The sequence below is a fragment of the Hoplias malabaricus genome, chromosome Y (assembly GCF_029633855.1).
Source record: "Hoplias malabaricus isolate fHopMal1 chromosome Y, fHopMal1.hap1, whole genome shotgun sequence".
In the NCBI taxonomy this organism is placed as follows: Eukaryota; Metazoa; Chordata; class Actinopteri; order Characiformes; family Erythrinidae; genus Hoplias; species Hoplias malabaricus.
The window spans coordinates 55,109,108-55,131,607 of record NC_089820.1 but is presented as its reverse complement, the minus strand read 5'-3'; the positions used below and the strand labels follow the sequence as shown (position 1 = coordinate 55,131,607).

General features: G+C 45.5%; 1 protein-coding gene across 3 annotated transcripts in view; it reads right to left on the bottom strand.

Moving 5' to 3' along the window:
• LOC136679430 (myocardial zonula adherens protein-like) overlaps positions 1 to 12,962 on the bottom strand; it is a 25,366-nt gene extending 12,404 nt beyond the window's left edge. For 2 of the 3 annotated variants that reach the window (XM_066657944.1, XM_066657945.1), the window contains exons 1-2: positions 12,646 to 12,962; positions 10,016 to 10,102 (exon numbers count right to left, since the gene is read on the bottom strand). In XM_066657944.1, the coding sequence (XP_066514041.1) occupies positions 10,016 to 10,102; positions 12,646 to 12,708 (150 nt within the window). In that variant the 5' untranslated portion in view covers positions 12,709 to 12,962. Of the gene's footprint in view, positions 1 to 2,728; positions 2,865 to 10,015; positions 10,103 to 12,645 lie in introns of those variants that run through there. The other variant, XM_066657946.1, reaches the window with a different exon arrangement.
• Positions 12,963 to 22,500: the final 9,538 nt, after the last annotated feature.

Here is a 22,500-nt window from a genome sequence, read left to right as displayed (position 1 = left end):
TAGAAAGCGAAGCACCCAGTTCCACACAACCCTGCGGCTAATGACAGATAAACATCCTTAAGGGCCCATATCCTTCACCCAGGTCCTCTTTATGTAAACACTGTGTACAATCAAACCACACAATCACCATTTAATGAATAACAATCCCGTTTTCCAACCACTCTGTATCTTTTTCAGTGCTGTCCACAGATGTGAGTGTGTGTGTGTGTGGGTGAGTGTAAGGACAAGAGTCTTTCATTCATGCTGCTCTTAAATAAACCAACATTCTCCCTATTCCCTCATCTCATTGGTAGAAATGGTTCTTTTAACAAATAAATTTGAATAATCTCTAGGATTTTCTAAGGTGTTGGGAACCTTTATTTTTAAAGAGTGCAGCAAAAAGTGCTCTCTCAGCATTCCTGAAAGTGAAGAAATAGACATTGCAAAGAAGACACTCTCCAAGTTAAATATTTGTATAATGAGCTCCCCCCAGAAACCACTTCTAAGCTCTTGAGGCACAGAGCGTAGGCGTACACATGTCCAACAGAGATAAGAGAACAATGACCGCAGTGTGGTTGGTGCTCTGCTGTGGACAGAACACTACTCTGAAGATCTCTCAGAGACAGAACGAAAGCAGGTGGAAGCGAGTGGAACATGAATGGCTCAGTTCAGATGAAGGAATGCTGAATGGACAGGCACCAGTCCATCAAAGCCATTCAAATCTATCCCTGCTTCAAAGAGCCAGAACATCACAGTGTTTTCTAGAGAAACTCGAGAGCAGATGCTCATCATTAGACAATCTCTGGTGCCTTCCTGACGTTCCGGATATGAGCCCAGGCAGAAAGATAAGATGAACCCACAACAAACGTAATCCCCACGGCGTGGCACATCTAAGACTTTTCAAAGTTTCTGCGTAATACAATGGTGAAGGTATAAACAGTGTCTTTCAAAGTGGTTTGGTAAGAAATGCTCCATTGTTGAACTGTTCATATTGGTGTTAGGAAACAGACATTTAAATAACCTTTAAAATTCAGAACTTCTAATCGACATAATGTTGTCTATATCGATTATATACATTATTTTTATTCTGTTATGTCCCCACTGTGTGTTCATGTACTGTCCCTTTAAAACCACGCTACCAAGCTGTAGTCACGTGACTCTGCCCCCTATCTGCCACATGGAGGAGAACCTAAACGCAGAGGCCGACCGAGCGACTCGAGCTCGTACCAAAAGAAGAACACAGTGTCTGTGGTTTGGACGTGCTGTGTTTGACAACATCATTAAGACGACACTGAACAACTGAACAAAGCACAATCACACACCAAATATAAACAGTGCTCAGAGAGGAACAAGCTCCCAGCGACATTAGAAACACTATCCCAGCTTTAACACTGGAGCATATTTATAGCACAAGCCTCGTCACTGAACTGTGAGGGTCATAAACACAGAAACTAAATGATCGTTCATTAATCGTAATCGTGGTAAAATGTACAATTTATTGCGATACTGATTTGCGCTCATATCACACAGTCATAATAGACCATTATAATATTAAACATTTATACAGACACTGCCTGTTTATATGCCCTTCTGCACAGTGTGGGACTCGAACCCACAACCTCCAGGTCCCTGTTGCGCCACTGTGCCGTCCAATGTTCAAACAGAATTTGCAACAGCAGAAAAAGAAACAGCAGGTAGTGTCGCAGTCAGACAGCTCCAGGTGTGGGTTCAAGTCCTGCTCCAGGTGACTGTCTGTGAGGAGTGTGGTGTGTTCTCCCCGTATCCGCGTGGGTTTCCTCCGGGTGACTGTCTGTGAGGAGTGTGGTGTGTTCTCTCTGTGTCTGCGTGGGTTTCCTCCGGGTGACTGTCTGTGAGGGGTGTGGTGTGTTCTCCCTGTGTCTGCGTGGGTTTCCTCCGGGTGACTGTCTGTGAGGACTGTGGTGTGTTCTCCCTGTGTCTGCGTGGGTTTCCTCCGGGTGACTGTCTGTGAGGAGTGTGGTGTGTTCTCCCTGTGTCTGCGTGGGTTTCCTCCGGGTGACTGTCTGTGAGGACTGTGGTGTGTTCTCCCTGTATCCGCGTGGGTTTCCTCCGGGTGACTGTCTGTGAGGAGTGTGGTGTGTTCTCCCTGTGTCTGCGTGGGTTTCCTCCGGGTGACTGTCTGTGAGGAGTGTGGTGGGTTCTCCCTGTGTCTGCGTGGGTTTCCTCCGGGTGACTGTCTGTGAGGAGTGTGGTGTGTTCTCCCTGTGTCTGCGTGGGTTTCCTCCGGGTGACTGTCTGTGAGGAGTGTGGTGTGTTCTCCCTGTGTCTGCGTGGGTTTCCTCCGGGTGACTGTCTGTGAGGAGTGTGGTGGGTTCTCCCTGTGTCTGCGTGGGTTTCCTCCGGGTGCTCCGGTTTCCTCCCACGGTCCAAAAACACACGTTGGTAGGTGAATTGATGACTCAAAAGTGTCCGTAGGTGTGAGTGTGTGAGTGAATGTGTCGCCCTGTGAAGGACTGGCGCCCCCTCCAGGGTGTATTCCCGCCTTGCGCCCAATGATTCCAGGTAGACTCCAGACCCAATGTGACCCTGAACTGGATAAGTGTTACAGATAATGAATAAATGAATGTTCAATATGTCCAGTAAACACCTTCTTGAATCCAAAACAGTAGTGACCGAGACATCAGTGCAAATTGATCAACCTTTACTGACTTTCTATTTGAGAAAAACTATCAGAGCTTTATCCGTATGAAGCTTGGCTTGCGTAACTCACCTGTAAATGCGTCCACAATCTATGTCCCTTATGTAACAGGTGCTCTTTCTATAAGAAGGTCATTCCAGCTGCCCTGAGAACATTCATTCCACTTACTGCCATGTCTGCAGCAAGTCGTCAGGTACCAGGGATTATCATTTCCATCAACAGAGAACAGAAAACCTGTTGAATTAAAACACCCTTATAACAGCAGCCAATGGGCAGGGTCCTTAGCATGAGCTCATAGGCTTCTATTATAAGCATGTTTTGAGTCAACAGCCCTTGTTTTCTTTAACAAAATTCATGGAAACATGCCAAAAACGTCTCTGATAAACAACCGGAAGCTACTGATAGGACACACAGAGATAACCCTGACTCCTAGTAAAGACAAATCTAAGAAACAAACTGTGCCTTTAATGTTGTTGCACTGTATAACAATGATGCATTTAACCAATGTGTGGCACTGGACACACATAAATACTCACACAGTAATGCACTAAGGGAAATGGGCACACACACACACACACAACAGCATGGTAGGCAGCCATCCCAGTGACATTCACTCACGAAAACATTCACGAAAGCCATGAATGTTGATTGAGGAGAGAGTGCTGCTCCTTCACAACTCCATTGCCCACATTTTTCGTGAGACTTAAGCTCGGTCCCAAGAACACTTCTCTGATCTTTAGGTCACAGCTAACTCAGAGATCCCAAATAACTCTTTATTCATTCATTCATTATCTGTAACCCTTATCCAGTTCAGGGTCGCGGTGGGTCCAGAGCCTACCTGGAATCATTGGGCGCAAGGCGGGGAATACACCCTGGAGGGAGCGCCAGTCCTTCACAGGGCAACACACACACAGTCACACATTCACTCACACACTCACACCTACAGACACTTTTGAGTCGCCAATCCACCTACCAACGTGTGTTTTGGGACTGTGGGAGGAAACCGGAGCACCCGGAGGAAACCCACGCAGACACAGGGAGAACACACCACACTCCTCACAGACAGTCACCCGGAGGAAACCCACGCAGACACAGGGAGATCACACCACACTCCTCACAGACAGTCACCCGGAGGAAACCCACGCAGACACAGGGAGAACACACCACACTCCTCACAGACAGTCACCCGGAGGAAACCCACGCAGACACAGGGAGATCACACCACACTCCTCACAGACAGTCACCCGGAGGAAACCCATGCAGACACAGGGAGAACACACCACACTCCTCACAGACAGTCACCCGGAGGAAACCCACGCAGACACAGAGAGAACACACCAACTCCTCACAGACAGTCACCCGGAGCGGGAATCGAACCCACAAATAACTCTTTAGTTTCTCCCAAATAACACTCAGATCAGGAGGCAGACAAAAGAGACTTTAGCTGAAGTTTCCTGCTGCTCAGAGAGTTCTCACATTTCTCCCTTTGAGTTTTAATGGAGGACTCAGTAACATCTCATATTAGGCTCTGATTTTCGGAGGCATTAGCACACGTTTATCTGCAGCTGGACTAAAGGACGCAACTCAACCCTTTCGCATCAGCACTAAGAGCCTTCTCAGCTTTGAAGCTAAATGTATATTTTAAATTTTAACCTTTTTCTGTACTTTACTCTAAGGATTTGAAATGAAATTGCCATTAAATCTCCTGAGCCATCAACGAGCGATAGCATTTTCCTCTGGGAACACACTGAGGTATCCTTTTAATGCAGATTCTGTGAGGGATGTGAGGGAAGGTTTCATCGGAGAGAAGCAGCAGGTGCAACATGACCCCGTCTCCCACCGGGGATTGGGTTTCTACACACACCCTTGTCATTTTGTGGCGGATCACTATCAATTTGTTATTGTTATAGCAGTAACTGAATATCCACTATTTAAAGGGAAGACATGTCTCCTGACTCCTCCTCTTCTCAGCTATCTTGTCTTGCCTGTTTTCTTGGCCTCTCTCCGTCTCCTTCGTCACTGACTCTTTGTCTTGATCCCCGCCCTGGTTTCTCTCGGGTTAAGAGCGTCACTGTTAATCGTACACTATTTGTGTTCAAACATACCACTCTGTTTGTGAGATCTTCTGGACCGGTGGTTAAATCTGACTGATTTAAACTGGGCTCTGCACTTGGATCATAAAACATGGGAAAATAGTCTAACACTGTCACTGAAAGCTTGGAATCGAGTTTCATGCTTGTTATTATACAGTACTGCCCTACAGTCATAAAAACAACATAAATCTATATAATTATCGCTCAAAATATGTCAGATACAACACCTGTAACACATTTTACTGTTCTGAGAACATGTCTGACCTGCCACTGACGTTCCTTTTCTCAGTTACAGCCTGGTGATGTGTTTTAGAGTAAGATATTTGTGCTTGTTTACTGTCAACACACCTGTAATGGCATTATATCTTGATTCTCAGGGTTGTACAGTTCTTCAGAGGCCCTGATGATCACAGTCACAATCTCAGTGGAGCCTTGTAAAACTTTTATCAACTCGGTATCGGATTACAGACAAATTAGATACAGGCTTATGTCTCACTGGAAAAATGTTTTGCATGAATTCCAGTCATAGTTCTTTTCCGTTTCGATTGCGTTCCCTAATTAAAGTACTGAAGTTACCCCCACAGTGTTACCCCTCAGTTTTTCTGAGCTGCAGAATAATGACAAAATACTAGTGCTGAAATAACACAGCTACATACTGCACTCGTGATACACCTTTGAAAACATTACGGAACAGATCCACACCCTGTCTAATCACGAAAGCTAATATTGCAGTAGCTGTCTTGCCCAAGGATGCTTAATGATACAACACGATGTGTTTGCCTGGGTAGGACACTCAACCGCAGCCCGTGAGCTGGAGGGCAGATGTTGTCCACTGTGCTATCCAATCTACAAACTGAAGATCAAAAAGGTAATGTCACAGCTGCACTTGAATGACATGGCGCTATAAGTATTTTAAAAATAAACTCTTTATAAACTTTCTTGGGCGGCACAGTGGCGCAGCAGGTAGGGGCCTGGAGGTTGTGGGTTCGATTCCTGCTCCGTGTGACTGTCTGTGAGGAGTGTGGTGTGTTCTCCCTGTGTCTGCGTGGGTTTCCTCCGGTGACTGTCTGTGAGGCGTGTGGTGTGTTCTCTCTGTGTCTGCGTGGGTTTCCTCTGGGTGACTGTCTGTGAGGAGTGTGGTGTGTTCTCCCTGTGTCTGCGTGGGTTTCCTCCGGGTGACTGTCTGTGAGGAGTTGGTGTGTTCTCCCTGTGTCTGCGTGGGTTTCCTCCGGGTGACTGTCTGTGAGGAGTGTGGTGTGTTCTCCCTGTGTCTGCGTGGGTTTCCTCCGGGTGACTGTCTGTGAGGAGTGTGGTGTGTTCTCCCTGTGTCTGCGTGGGTTTCCTCCGGGTGACTGTCTGTGAGGAGTTGGTGTGTTCTCCCTGTGTCTGCGTGGGTTTCCTCCGGGTGCTCGGGTTGGCATTGTCTCACACATTGTTAAACCAGAAGATGTTGAATTATAACTCGTCCCTAGAGAACATTTTCAGTCGATAACAGGAAAAACTTTCAATGAACTACAGCTCAAGGACGTCTGTTGTCCATTAGGGCATGGTTCCCACTGAAATCAACTGTGCACTAAAATGTCCTTGTGAACACAGCCTCACTCTTTAGATGCTCTAAAGCGTAGGGTCCATTTGTATTTGTACAGTGTGCTGAAGGCTCTCCTCCAAGAACCCGCCCTGTGACGTATGCATACTGTCCCATAATAACCACAGGCTATCAGAGCTATGACACAAACACCCAGTTATCAGCTGAACTCTGATGAGAAGGAGGTGTGGAGTGGGGTTGGTGGACACTTGTCAGGCCAAGGTACAGAGAGGACACACACACACACACATTACTGGGGTGTTGGTCTAATCCATATAAAGCTGTCATACTATCTCTTACACATTGTCAGAAAGTGTGGTGTATTTTGTCCTTTAACGTGGCTAGGAACCACCACCTTTAACATGAAGTTGCCTTTTGACTGACGCAATCAAAGTAAACAGAGGCTGGTGTAGTGTAATGCGGAGGGACAGTGGGACAGACAGGAAATCTCATTTAACAGCTATTTAGTGCCTCAAATAAAGGTCTGAAATAACTTTCAAGACAAAGTGCTATACAAATTATGAACTTATTTTAAATCCAGTGACTGTATCTCATTCTGAAAGCCATTTATAGTGAAAGCAGCTGCTCAGAAAAATTAGCACTGAGAATCCACAGGAAAATACCCACAATTTTTAGTCGTCTATGTGGTTTTTGCTCCACACACAGAGTAAAATATATGGGAAAATGCACAAATACTCACTCTATGTTATAACCACTATCTCTCCTTTTAAAGTACACTGCCACTTTCTTTCAAACACACACACACACACACACACACACACACTCATCTGTCAGACTGACCGCAAAATCTGTAAACATCTCACAAAATGGTTCTGCCACCTTTGGTAAACATCCAGCTCAGGTCTGAGAGCTATACAGGAGCTGGAGAGAGATTCACAGCAGGTGAAAATGTCCACAGGTGTGAGTCATTGAGTCTGTGTATGGCCTTGTGGTGGGCTGGTGCCCTGTCCAGGGTGTGCTCCTGCATTGCGCACAGTGATTCCGGGTAGGCTCCAGACTCACCGCTACCCTGAACACTATGAAGCAGTTACAGACAATGAATGAAATATATAATATATTTAACAATTCATTCGTTCTCTGTAGCCACTTTTCCAGTTCAGGGTCGCTGTGGGAATCACTGGGTGCAAGGTGAGGACATGTCCTGGACGGGGTGGCATTTCTTTCCAGGGCGACACACACTCACACATTTACACCTCTGAACAATTTTTGAGTGTGGTGTGTTCTCCCTGTGTCTGCGTGGGTTTCCTCCGGGTGACTGTCTGTGAGGAGTGTGGTGTGTTCTCCCTGTGTCTGCGTGGGTTTCCTCCGGGTGACTGTCTGTGAGGAGTGTGGTGTGTTCTCCCTGTGTCTGCGTGGGTTTCCTCCGGGTGACTGTCTGTGAGGAGTGTGGTGTGTTCTCCCTGTGTCTGCGTGGGTTTCCTCCGGGTGCTCCTGTTTCCTCCCACAGTCCAAAAACACACGTCGGGAGGTGGATTGGCGACTCAAAAGTGTCCGTAGGTGTGAGTGTGTGAGTGAATGTGTGACTGTGTGTGTTTCCCTGTGAAGGACTGGCGCCCCCTCCAGGGTGTGTTCCAGCCTTGCGACCCTGAATTGGATATGGGTTACAGATAATGAATGAATGAATGAATGAATGAATAATATAATATAACATGTGCCACAGCAACTGAAAAACACAATGACATTGTACATACATTGCTACTTTGTACTGTGATATTGCAGTTTGGTCACCTGTGTGAGTGTGTGTGTGTGTGTGTGTGTGTTATCAGTGAGGGAACTTGGTCCACAGGGCTTATGTAATTAAGAGTTTCACTGGTCACTGGATAAACAGCTCTGTGACGTTGCTTTATAATTTTCTAATGTTAAAGTAAAATGCGTGACCAAACTAGGGCTAATTTTATAAAAAGCTAATAGAAGCTAGTGCACACCATCGGTCTGTTCACAGAATATTTATCAGTGGCTAACATTAGCTTTTTTGACTGAACTATTTCTTGAAAGCAGTATACATGGATTATGACATTCATAGTGTGTGTGTGTGTGTGTGTACACGTGTGGGCCACACCTCCACATACAAAGATAAGAACACTAAATCACTGAGGCTACACCACTCACATCAGGTTTGTACACATTTCTCTGTACACTAGTGTGTTTCAGATATTTTCACACTGAAGAGAGCAATGCTGAAGAAAAAGATGTGAAACATTAGGAAAAAGAATCTAATCAATGAGAATGAGCCTCAGGCTGAGACTCATTTGATCAGCAGCATTGAGGGCTGTCACCATTTCTCACTGAATCCTTTCATTCCTAATGAGTCAGTGATAATTACATTTGACCTGATGTTAAAGCAGATTCCCGGGGGGCTCCGTACACACCGAGAGCCCTCGGCCGTTAACTGGATAACTGACTACAGACACTGAATGAATGAATGATGCTAAAGCATTCTAAACTGTTCTACTGCTCTGTCATACAGTAAACAGAGCCTGATTTTTTGGAAGATATGTTACCTTACACAACAAACATGAAACATAAAATTATATTTAATATATAATGGACTTGGGCGGCAGGTTGGTGCAGTAGGTAGTGTCGCAGTCACACAGCTCCAGGGACCTGGAGGTTGTGGGTTTGATTCCCGCTCCGGGTGACTGTCTGTGAGGAGTGTGGTGTGTTCTCCCTGTGTCTGCATGGGTTTCCTACGGGTGACTGTCTGTGAGGAGTGTGGTGTGTTCTCCCTGTGTCTGCGTGGGTTTCCTCTGGGTGACTCTCTGTGAGGAGTGTGGTGTGTTCTCCCTGTGTCTGCGTGGGTTTCCTCCGGGTGACTGTCTGTGAGGAGTGTGGTGTGTTCTCCCTGTGTCTGCGTGGGTTTCCTGCGGGTGACTGTCTGTGAGGAGTGTGGTGTGTTCTCCCTGTGTCTGCATGGGTTTCCTCCGGGTGACTGTCTGTGAGGAGTGTGGTGTGTTCTCCCTGTGTCTGCGTGGGTTTCCTCCGGGTGCTTTGGTTTCCTCCCTGTGAGTGTGTGAGTGTGTGTGTTGCCCTATGAAGGACTGGCGCCCCCTACAGGGTGTATTCCCGCCTTGCACCCAATGATTCCAGGTAGGCTCTGGACCCACCGTGACCCTGAACTGGATAAGCGCTTACAGATAATGAATGAATGAATAAATATAATTGACTTGCCACTATATGTACATAGTATTTTCCAATGCTTCTTAATTTATCATGGTCCGATAATGTATTTTGCAAACGTAATTGCATTTTTTTTAATGAATCTCTAATTTCTTACCAGAACAATAACATAATTTTGGTAGAAAAATGTAAAAATGGTTTAAACTGAATGCATTCAATATAAAAATGTTATTAAACGTATGTAATCATAAAGGCTTTGACTGTTTGACTGAAACAATCCAATGCATAATCAGCAAAATTAGATCTTAATATCAATATAAACATAAAAAAAAAAACACTTTAAAAGGTACCTCTGCCCTACTTCGTTTTTATGACTCGCTGCATGATCCCCTGGCAGTTTCTGTTTCTGTTAATGAAGGTGAAACGGTGTGATCTAATCACATGAAACCAGGGGAATTTTCTTCTGATGGAAGTGAGGGAGGAATGTGATGGGGTTTTTCAGAATGTGGAGACTGTAGTGAAGGATAAGAAGAAAACACCTACTGACTGTTGCGTGTTCTTCCGCCTCTCCTTCTGACTTTTGAAGGTGTCCTCAGGACGCAGGGTCAGTCTCAGCCTCCTCACTTCTCTCTGAACCAAAACAGACGCAAAGAAAAATCACACATGGTCCAAACGTTACGTTCCTAGAAATATTCTTTACCCTTTAAACATCAGTATAAACATACAGCCCCTGTTGCCTTGTGACAGTGAGGGTATAATACATTCCTGTCCATTGTCTTGATGATGCTGAAAAATGAACTGTCCCTGGAGAAATGATAAGATGAGTTTAATGCGACTGAATTCAGAGTCCTTTGCTGCGAATGTGATCTGATTGTGAGATCTGTGATGTTCCTGCGGATCCAGAGCCTCTTTACTGTCTGCTGCTTTTTAGAAGAATGTGGAGGAATGTAATTTCAAAGAAAAACACAGTGAGTTCACATCTGATGATGCTTTACTGTTACAACAGCAACAGTGTTGCCATTTGTCCGCTGACTGTCCCAGAGACCTGGGCAGTTATTCTTCTCCTCTAAGTGTGTTAAGCTGTAGTTATATAAACACAGCAGTGTGAAAAGAAGTGGTGGCTGGCTTCACATGCCTCTGAGGAAGCATGTTCTACCCTTCACCCTCCCGGCTTGGTAGCATTCTGCATTAAAACCTGCGGATGTGTTCTCTCTAGACGATGTGTCTCAGAACCCGATTTAGGCCCGTTACATACAGAACCCGTTGCATACAGAACCGTTAGGTTTAGCGTCCGGTTCTTTAAAGCAGCGAGGGAAGGTGAGTGGAGGCTTGGTTTGTCTGGAGCAGAGAAACAGGAAGTTAGGAAGCTTGAGCAATGAGGAAACTCTGCCTTTGGGAAAATAAAACAAGGATAATGATCTTGCAACAGTTGTGCACTGCTGGATCGCTCTGTGTTCTTCTTTTAAAGTGAGGAACGTCAATGAAAGGCTGCTTGAAGACCATTCTTTTTGAGTTTAACATTTCAGCTCAAGTGACAAACGCAATGCAAATACATTGGGGTTCAGTGTGCACAAACAACAAGAGTCCCTTTCCAGTCACTAGAACCTGAGAGCTTTATCATTGTCCTTCAGGCTGTGATATCTGTACGTGAAAAACCAGACACTTCTTGGCAGGAGATGCACAATTTCCTGCACAAACTGAGAGGGAGTACTTTACCTTAGCGTTAGCATTAACTACAGTATGCATTAGCGTTACCCTTAGCATTAGCATTAACTACAGTAATGTTCATTAAGGTTTGGTCCATTCTAGGCCTATTTTAAACATAAAATCCCAAACTGTGTTTGTGTTGTAGTTCCTCTACTCTCTGCACGTCTGTATTCACTTTATTAGTCATTGTTAATTTAGCAAGACAATAACCAAATCTCTTGAAATATTATATTCCACGATGCACCAAATCATGTCCTAAACAATGTAAGTCATAAATCGCTATCTCTGTGTTTACACACAGTCTGCCCATAAACAGCTGTTGTCCATTGTGTTCTGGATGACTTTATTGAGGCTAAACTGAGAGGCCGTGTGCTGATTAGCCACGAGAAGGGCTCTCAGTGGCAGCTGACGGAGGCAGCCCTCGATTCAATGCCAGGCCCTGATAAAATAAACATGACATGGCTCGGGCCCTCACTCAGACGGCTCTTATTACACCCCCCACCAGGCTAAAGATATCCCTGAGCTAGCGGACGGACGCTGAGGATGATTTGCCGTGATGGACACAGGCTATTAAAGCACAGCTCAGAGCTCAGAGAGATGGACAAGGTGGACAGGGCGATGAGGAAAGCGCCTTGCGGACAAAACAGATGGGCAAACGTGGACAAACTGATAAGTCAACAAATGAACCTCACTGCTCAGGGGTCAGGCCCCAGCTGAGACCAGACAGAGGGAAGAAACAGTTACCGAGCAGGAAAGAGGAGGGCTGGGGAAGTTAGGCCATTGTTTTTATGTGTAAGGGTCCGGTGAAACAGGAAAATATGGAAAAGCATGAGATAAGGAAACTTGACCTTTGACAAAAATAAGATGCGTTAAGACTAATTATAATTTTATAGCACAAGAATGTGCCTTATTTTAAACCCGTTGAACTGTCAGAATCCCATTTATAACCGCATGAGTGCTTAATGGCTTTAAAGCAATAATTAAACCAGTAATTTATATATTTATAAGATTTCAGATTAATAACCAGAATGAAGCCTGTCTTTAAACTTTTAAAACTCACTCACAGCCTCAGGACTTCTACAGTTCTCTGTTTGAAATAAATGTTAGTAGCATTGTACATTGTAGTATTGATACACTATCTATCTATCTATCTATCTATCTATCTGTCTATCTATCTATCTATCTATCTATCTAATCAAGAATCAACAAATAGACACTGGTCCCAAATTGGTGCATCCATAGAAACTTATCGCCTGCTGTCTTTTTGATTACATTCATCGGCTGGTGTGTGTGTGTGTGTGTGTGTGTGAGTGTGTGTGTGTGTGTGTGATTGTGTGTGTGTGTGTGTGTGAGTGTGTGTGTGTGAGTGTGTGTGTGTGTGTGTGTGTGTGTGTGTGTGTATGAGAGAGAGAGAGAGAGAGAGAGAGAGAGAGAGAGAGAGAGCTTATTAACCTCTTCTCTCTTACCTCATTGTTCTGGTCCAGACTGGCCGTGGTGGTGACCGACCCAGCTGGGCTGTTTCTCAGCATGTCTCGCTCTTACTGTCCCTTTCAGTCCAAAACAGACAGATAAACACTCACTCCCTCAAACAACACAAGCCCAACACCTGCTCCCCCCGCTGTGGGCTACTCTCCAGTGGACGAGAGAGAGAGAGAGAGAGAGAGAGCAAAAAAAGTAGAAAAAAATTTCCCTCCAAGCAACAGGCCTGTGTAGAATTCCTTCCTCCGGATGACAGCAGACCGAGGCAGAGGGACACACACAGAGAGAGAGAGAGGGGGGTATTCCAGTGTACACAGAGCCGAGAGAAAAGCAATACTGCACAAAGTAGAGAAGTCCAGAGTGACAGAGTTACACACACACACACACACACACACGCCCACACACTGGCTCCTCCTGAGAGAGAGAGAGAGAGAGAGAGAGAGAGAGAGAGAGAGAGAGAGAGGCCTAATTATTTTCTACCTTTTGTTGTTCTCAGCAAAAAGGCAGCGGGTTCTTTGCAACATGCAAGTTGCAACCAAGTTTACAAAGAGGCTGAAAGTGTAGAATAGTATTAGGAACATTCCCAGCGCTGTAAAGTTTAATGGACTTCACATAATAACATTAGGGTTCTTTCTATAGAAACATTACGTGGAGATTCTCCAAACTTCACGTTTTTACTATTATTTTCATTCTTATTCATTTTTAAAATAAGTTTCATTACATTATTATTATTAACTCTTCGTTAACTCTTGGTTCAGCTCGTATATGTTTGCTACCAGAACACACCCTTGTATCACCAAAGTAATAACTTCACAGAGGAAGAATAAAGAGCTTTTTCAATCATTGATGTTCAAAATATGTTAAAAAAATGGACAAAATCAAACACTGAGACACAATGTTTTGTTCAGACAGTGACCGTATGTTTTGGTGGCTTTGTACATAGAGACAGCTCCGTGTCTCTGGCCTGTGGCTGGACCTGTCCAGCTGCATTTCTCCATCTCCTCCCAAACTCTCTCCCTCCCTCCCTCCCTCCGCCTGCGGCTCTCTGCGCTTTCACTGTGCTGCTGCTCGGGTGGAGTTCAGTCGCTGCCACACCCAGACAGAGAAAAACAAAGAGAGAGAGACAGAGAGACATTGAGAGCACCACCACTACAATGATGCCTTGCTAAAGCTCTGATCATGTGATCAACATAAAACTCACTTAACACTTAAACTGTGTACATGCATTTGCTCTGTGAGAAGGGTGTTTATTTACTTGTTTTAGTTCATTCACATGTGTCCTAGACTTATTCATTCATTCATTGTCTGTAACCCTTATCCAGTTCAGGGTCGCGGTGGGTCCAGAGCCTACCTGGAATCATTGGGCGCAAGGCGGGAATACACCTTGGAGGGGGCGCCAGTCCTTCACAGGGCAACACACACTCACTCACACCTACGGACACTTTTGAGTCGCCAATCCACCTACCAATGTGTGTTTTTGGACTGTGGGAGGAAACCGGAGCACCCGGAGGAAACCCACGCAGACACAGGGAGAACACACCACACTCCTCACAGACAGTCACCCGGAGGAAACCCACGCAGACACAGAGAGGACACACCACACTCCTTACAGACAGTCACCCAGAGGAAACCCACGCAGACACAGAGAGAACACACCACACTCCTCACAGACAGTCACCCGGAGGAAACCCACGCAGACACAGGGAGAACACACCACACTCCTCACAGACAGTCACCCAGAGGAAACCCACGCAGACACAGAGAGAACACACCACACTCCTCACAGACAGTCACCCAGAGGAAACCCACGCAGACACAGGGAGAACACACCACACTCCTCACAGACAGTCACCCAGAGGAAACCCACGCAGACACAGGGAGAACACACCACACTCCTCACAGACAGTCACCCAGAGGAAACCCACGCAGACACAGGGAGAACACACCCCACTCCTCACAGACAGTCACCCAGAGGAAACCCACGCAGACACAGGGAGAACACACCACACTCCTCACAGACAGTCACCCGGAGGAAACCCACGCAGCCACAGGGAGAACACACCACACTCCTCACAGACAGTCACCCGGAGGAAACCCACACGGACACAGGGAGAACACACCACACTCCTCACAGACAGTCACCCGGAGGAAACCCACGCAGACACAGGGAGAACACACCACACTCCTCACCGACAGTCACCCGGAGCGGGAATCGAACCCACAACCTCCAGACCCCTAGAGCTGTGTGACTGTGACACCTACCTTCTGCACCACCGTGCCGCCCCTATTTTGGACCTGTGTTTTTTTAAATGCAAAAATGTCCACATTTCTTTCCATTTGACTCAATGCATTGACTATTTTCAGTGAATATAAAACTCATCGTGTCTGATAGTTGTATCCTAACCCTGTTATTGAGAGCACAGAGAGGCCGCTCGGTACAAATACAGACCAAACTTACACAATTCAGTGAACGTTATCATGTCACAAAGCCAACATCATAGCATTCAACCTGCAGTAACCAGCTGAATGAAGCGAATGATTTTGTTGACTTACTCTAGATAATTCTTTGCACACACATGTTGGTTAATAATAAACGGAATCTTCAGATAGTCCGTGTTGCAGAGCTGGGGAATTATTAACCGCAGCTTTCACTGCTTTTAAAACTTAGGAAACATTCAGTGCTGTGTTTATTAGTCCTAAAAACAAGCCTTTCAAGACCACTTTAATGTAGTTATAAAGGTTGTAACGTGTTGACTTGACTAGTAAGTGGAACACAGGTGTAGTATATGAGAAATGTAACAGTTACATCTGCTGTAAACATTTAACTCACTACAGCAGAACCTCATAGTTTTCATTCCATCTAAGGTAATGGTTACAGTAATGACAGCTCACCTGTATTTATTAACCATACTGTCCCTGATTAACCTACAGTCTGTCACTGTTTTCAAGTCCTCCTTGAAAGTTCCTAGTTACAAGTTCAAGGTGTAATTACGACATGAAGTGGCTTGTGGTTGTGGGATAATGGACGCCGTCATAAAAGTGGTTCACACCTGAGATCTGTGACGGGCTGGAGCTGAAAAGTATTGGAAGGTGTCTACTGCAACTTTTTCCATTGTTCAGGGACCAGTATTTTTTAGTATGAACATGCCCACAACTCGGAAAATCAGGACTCGGTGAAAATGTCTGTTTCTCACAAAGAGATAAGAGACTGTGGTGTTGTTTATGAGCTCTCATATCTTAAATGCTAAATTTCCAACAGGACTTAAAGTCAGTGTGTATTATTCATTCACTCATTCATTCATTCATTATCTGTAACCCTTATCCAGTTCAGGGTCACAGTGGGTCCAGAGCCTACCTGGAATCATTGGGCGCAAGGCGGGAATACATCCTGGAGGGGGTGCCAGTTCTTCACAGGGCAACACACACTCACACATTCACTAACACACTCACACCTGCGGACACTTTTGAGTCGCCCATCCACCTACCAACGTGTGTTTTTGGACCGTGGGAGGAAACTGGAGCACCCGGAGGAAACCCACGCAGACACAGGGAGAACACACCACACTCCTCACAGACAGTCACCCGGAGGAAACCCACGCAAACACAGAGAGAACACACCACACTCCTCACAGACAGTCACCCGGAGGAAACCCACGCAAACACAGAGAGAACACACCACACTCCTCACAGACAGTCACCCGGAGGAAACCCACACAGACACAGAGAGAACACACCGCACTCCTCACAGACAGTCACCCGGAGGAAACCCACACAGACACAGAGAGAACACACCACACTCCTCACAGACAGTCACCCGGAGTGGGAATCGAACCCACAACCTCCAGGCCCCTGTGACTGCGACACTACCTGCTGCCCCAGTATGTATTATCCAGCATTCTGGGTATGGTAGTAAAAATAACTGATGGCAAACATTAAAAGGATTTGAATATTTGATAATTTGAATAGTACATTTCTTTGGTGATTTAAATAAAAGCTTGTATCTTTTTCTATGATCTGTTTTGAAATATTTATCAGGTGATTTTACTGCCTTTAATACAGAGCTCTAAAAATATTAGCTAACTAGGTAACTACAGGATAAATAGCAGCTCTGCTGAGGAATGTAAAGTGACAACAATGTACTACCTCTCAGACCTGAGGATAATCAAGTATGATTCACCATGGTGTTTTTGCGTCAATAAGAGTGGCGTCATACCCCTCATATTTAAAACATTTGGCAGACGCTTTTAGCCCAAAGATGGATAATGCAATGTTAGGAGTCATGTCCAAGGGCCTCTTTGGTGTTGTATAGTGTTTCTGCTCATATTGGGGACTGCTCCCTAAAGTTAACTACTACACTTTAAATATTTAAAAAAATGTTGGTGAGAGCCTCTGTTTTTAAGACGAATGCTCTGTCGTTAAAGCGTGAAGTTCAGCTGGTGATGATGGGTTTGGTCCTTGCAGGTGTTTGTCTGCTTCCAAGAATCAAACCCTGACTTCGGGCAGAGGTGTTTACCACTTACGTCACTCTGTTGTTTCAGTGGGAGTTTGAGTCTGACTTCGCTCAGCTGGTCTCACTGGACAAGCGAGATCCACCCAGCAGCAGCTCACTGTGGAGAACTGAAGGTGGAGAAGAAAAATCAAGTATGTGTTTATCATCAACTTCCCTTAAATGTTCCCCACGTTCACCTTCTTCACTGTCACTTTCCTCACTATCACCTTCCCCTACTTCACTATAATTTTCATCATCACTATCACTGACTTCCACATGTTCACCTTCATCACTATCTTCTTTTTCATTTTCCTCTTCATCTTCATCTCAATCTCATTCTCCTCACATTTTTCCCTCTCAATGAAAAACAATAGTGATGTTGCAGCTAAATGTTTTCAGCTCATCCTCTATTCACCAATTTGAGGGGAATAAAAGCATCAATATTCAAACTTAATCCGATGAAAGAATTCTAATATAGTGGGGGGGACCTGGAGGTTGTGGGTTTGAGTCCCGCTCCGGGTGACTATCTGTGAGGAGTGTGGTGTGTTCTCTCTGTGTCTGCGTGGGTTTCCTCCGGGTGACTGTCAGTGAGGAGTGTGGTGTGTTCTCCCTGTGTCTGCGTGGGTTTCCTCCGGGTGACTGTCAGTGAGGAGTGTGGTGTGTTCTCCCTGTATCTGCGTGGGTTTCCTCCGGGTGACTATCTGTGAGGAGTGTGGTGTGTTCTCCCTGTGTCTGCGTGGGTTTCCTCCGGGTGACTATGTGTGAGGAGTGTGGTGTGTTCTCCCTGTGTCTGCGTGGGTTTCCTCCGGGTGACTGTCAGTGAGGAGTGTGGTGTGTTCTCCCTGTGTCTGCGTGGGTTTCCTCCGGGTGACTGTCAGTGAGGAGTGTGGTGTGTTCTCCCTGTGTCTGTGTGGGTTTCCTCCGGGTGACTATCTGTGAGGAGTGTGGTGTGTTCTCCCTGTGTCTGCGTGGGTTTCCTCCGGGTGACTGTCAGTGAGGAGTGTGGTGTGTTCTCCCTGTGTCTGCGTGGGTTTCCTCCGGGTGACTGTCAGTGAGGAGTGTGGTGTGTTCTCCCTGTATCTGCGTGGGTTTCCTCCGGGTGACTATCTGTGAGGAGTGTGGTGTGTTCTCCCTGTGTCTGCGTGGGTTTCCTCCGGGTGACTATGTGTGAGGAGTGTGGTGTGTTCTCCCTGTGTCTGCGTGGGTTTCCTCCGGGTGACTGTCAGTGAGGAGTGTGGTGTGTTCTCCCTGTGTCTGCGTGGGTTTCCTCCGGGTGACTGTCAGTGAGGAGTGTGGTGTGTTCTCCCTGTGTCTGTGTGGGTTTCCTCCGGGTGACTATCTGTGAGGAGTGTGGTGTGTTCTCCCTGTGTCTGCGTGGGTTTCCTCCGGGTGACTGTCAGTGAGGAGTGTGGTGTGTTCTCCCTGTGTCTGCGTGGGTTTCCTCCGGCTGACTGTCTGTGAGGAGTGTGGTGTGTTCTCTCTGTGTCTGCGTGGGTTTCCTCCGGGTGACTGTCAGTGAGGAGTGTGGTGTGTTCTCCCTGTGTCTGCGTGGGTTTCCTCCGGGTGACTGTCAGTGAGGAGTGTGGTGTGTTCTCCCTGTGTCTGCGTGGGTTTCCTCCGGGTGACTGTCAGTGAGGAGTGTGGTGTGTTCTCCCTGTGTCTGCGTGGGTTTCCTCCGGGTGACTGTCAGTGAGGAGTGTGGTGTGTTCTCCCTGTGTCTGCGTGGGTTTCCTCCGGGTGACTATCTGTGAGGAGTGTGGTGTGTTCTCCCTGTGTCTGCGTGGGTTTCCTCCGGGTGACTGTCTGTGAGGAGTGTGGTGTGTTCTCCCTGTGTCTGCGTGGGTTTCCTCCGGGTGACTGTCAGTGAGGAGTGTGGTGTGTTCTCCCTGTGTCTGCGTGGGTTTCCTCCGGGTGACTGTCAGTGAGGAGTGTGGTGTGTTCTCCCTGTGTCTGCGTGGGTTTCCTCCGGGTGACTATCTGTGAGGAGTGTGGTGTGTTCTCCCTGTGTCTGCGTGGGTTTCCTCCGGGTGACTGTCAGTGAGGAGTGTGGTGTGTTCTCCCTGTGTCTGCGTGGGTTTCCTCCGGGTGACTGTCAGTGAGGAGTGTGGTGTGTTCTCCCTGTGTCTGTGTGGGTTTCCTCCGGGTGACTGTCTGTGAGGAGTGTGGTGTGTTCTCCCTGTGTCTGTGTGGGTTTCCTCCGGGTGACTGTCAGTGAGGAGTGTGGTGTGTTCTCCCTGTGCCTGCGTGGGTTTCCTCCGGGTGACTGTCTGTGAGGAGTGTGGTGTGTTCTCTCTGTGTCTGCGTGGGTTTCCTCCCACAGTCCAAAAACACACGTTGGTAGGTGAATTGGCGACTCAAAAGTGTCCGTGGGTGTGAGTGTGTGAATGAAAGTGTGAGTATGTGTCACCCTATGAACACCCTTCAGGGTGTATTCCTGCCTTGCGCCCAATGATTCCAGGTAGGCTCTGGACCCACCGCGACCCTGAACTGGATAAGGGTTACAGATAATGAATGAATGAATGAATATACAGATACAGTTGTGTTCAAAATAATAGCAGTGTGTTTAAAAACATTAGTTAAGCACAAAATCTTAATAGTAGTTTTTATTTCCATGCATTGGGAACATTGCATACTGTTTTCCAAATCAAAACATGAAGAGAAATGTATATAATTTTTAACTACTTTACAGAAAATATCAAAAAATGAACACTGTTCAAAAAAATAGCAGTATCTGCATTTGTCTTCACTAACTCACAATATGTACTCTTTATTTAGGATTAACATTGCTGTGAATCAAAAACCTAATATTTAGTTGAATAACTGCTTCACATCTGTGTTGCATAGAGTCAACCAACTTCTGGCACCTGTCGACTGGTATTCCAGCCCAGGATGCTTTGTCTTCATCCCACAATTCATTTGCATTTCTTGATTTCGCCTCAGAAACTGCATCTTTGATGTCACCCCACAGGTTTTCTATCGGATTAAGGTCCGGGGATTGGGCTGGCCACTCCATAACCCTTAATTTTCTTGGACTGGAACCAAGATTTTGCTCATTTACTAGTGTGTTTAGGGTCGTTGTCTTGTTGAAACACCCATTTCAAGGGCATTTCCTCTTCAGCGTAAGGCAACACGACCTGTTCAAGTATTCTGATATATGCAAACTGGTCCATGATCCCTGGCCCAGCACCATAGTAAGAGAAACATACCCATATCATGATGCTTGCACCACCATGCTTCACTGTCTTCAGAGTGTACTGTGGCCTGAATTCAAAGTGTATCCACTTCAGTACATGTCTTTTTTATTAACAGTGGCACTTTTGCTAATAGATTATCTTCACACAGGTGTCTTCTAACTGTCACAGTACTCACAGGTAACCTGAGACTGTCTTTGATCGTCCTGGAGCTGATCATTGGCTGAGCCTTTGCCATTCTGGCTATTCTTCGATCCATTCGAATGGCAGTCTTCCATTTTCTTCCACGTCTCTCTGGTTTTCCTCTCCATTTTAAAGCATTGGAGATCATTTTGGCTGAACAGCTTATTATTGTCTGCACGTCTTTATAAGTGCTACCTTCTCCAATCAACTTTATAATCAAAGCTCGCTGTTCTTCTGAACAATGTCTCGATCGACCCATTTTTCTCAGGCGTTCAAGGAGAAATACATGTAGAGCATGTGCAGGCTTCACCCTTAAATAAGGGACACCTGATTCACACCTGTTTCCTCACAGAATGATTGAACTCCACTGCTATTATTTTGAACACACCCCTTTTAATTAATTATGTAAATACACAGAACCAAGAGCGTGCAGATCATGAGTCATGCTGAGTCTGTTGGTTTTCTAAGAATCTACTGTATCAACTGTTACATTGTTTGTCATGTGGTAATATCATTTACACCAAAAACAGTGATTATCTGGTTAGTCACATTGGACTGCTATTATTTCGAACACAACTGTATTTATATATATATACAGAGAGAGAGAGAGAGAGAGAGAGAGAGAGAGAGAGAGAGAGAGCTTCGAATTGATGGAGCACATGCTGTATATGATTCTGTGTAGCACCTTTCTGAAAATGCTTCTATACATCACTAGAAAGGGATTGTTACGATTTCCAACTTTATACAAGAGAAGAACCCTTTTTGTTGCTATTTATAACCTACACAGGACAATATACAGTGCATTCTCAATCAATCCGCATTTAAAATAATATAAAATAATTGTAAATAACAGTTCTACACAGAACCATTGCATTTAGTGGAGGACTCTTAAAGAATGATCTTTTTTTCAAGTGTGTATGGAATGTCTGGAACCCCACAGAGTAGGTATGACTTAGATTGTGGATCACCCACAGCCCAGAGAGAGAGAGAGAGAGAGAGAGAGAGAGAGAGAGAGAGAGAGAGAGAGAGAGAGAGAGAGAGAGAGAGAGAGAGAGAGAGGAGAGAGAGAGAGAGAGAGAGAGAGAAAAGCAACTTTAGGCCAAGTGTCTCACTGCATATTTTCATTAAACGTTTTCTTTAAATTAATTTAAAAGTAAACACTGTACTCTTTGGGTTGATGGGTAAATCCCAGAATGAGTCTAATTCATTCACACAGTTTATTTTCTTATTTACAGTCTTCAGAAGTTGGTGAAGGCCACAGAGCTCACAGCGAGGGTCTGGACCTGCTCCACACTCAGCCAGAGCCGGTCAATAGCAGCTTTGGGACACAATGAAGGGAAGAAAAGAGGAAGAGAGAGGCCTGCAGCTTCCCTCTGTCTCTCCATTCAGCCTCCTCCTGATGGACAGAGCAGTTTAAAGCTCATTTGTAAAGGGCTGCTGCATTCCTTTGGGATTCATTAGATTTTTAGCACCTCATCACAAATGCATACACACACACACACACACACACACACACACATTCATCAGCCACAAAACACCATGCCTTGTGTACAAAGGTTTGGCCATTCCTGGAGATATAATTGATGAATAAGAATAATGAATTAATTATTAAATGCTGTCGATTATTTTAGTCACATTTTTAGAAGACACCCAGTAAACAAGGAGCGTCCCTGGACGTTCAAAATAGGTCTAAAAGTAGTCTGTCCGTCAAGGACATATTTTAAACGTCAATGGACGTCCAAAATCCATCTTAATACGTTAGTTAAGTGGTGAACAATCGATAACGTCAGTGGACGTCTAAAATACGTTTTATACAAGTAATTTATTTCGGGACCAATTAATAACGTCAATGGAACGTCCAAAATACGTCTAATAGTCGTCTTTACAATGTCTGTGTTTGGACGTCTTTTCAACTTTCATTTTCAACGTTAAGAGAACGTTGATTAGACGGCAGTCATTACGTTATTTCAACGTTGAAT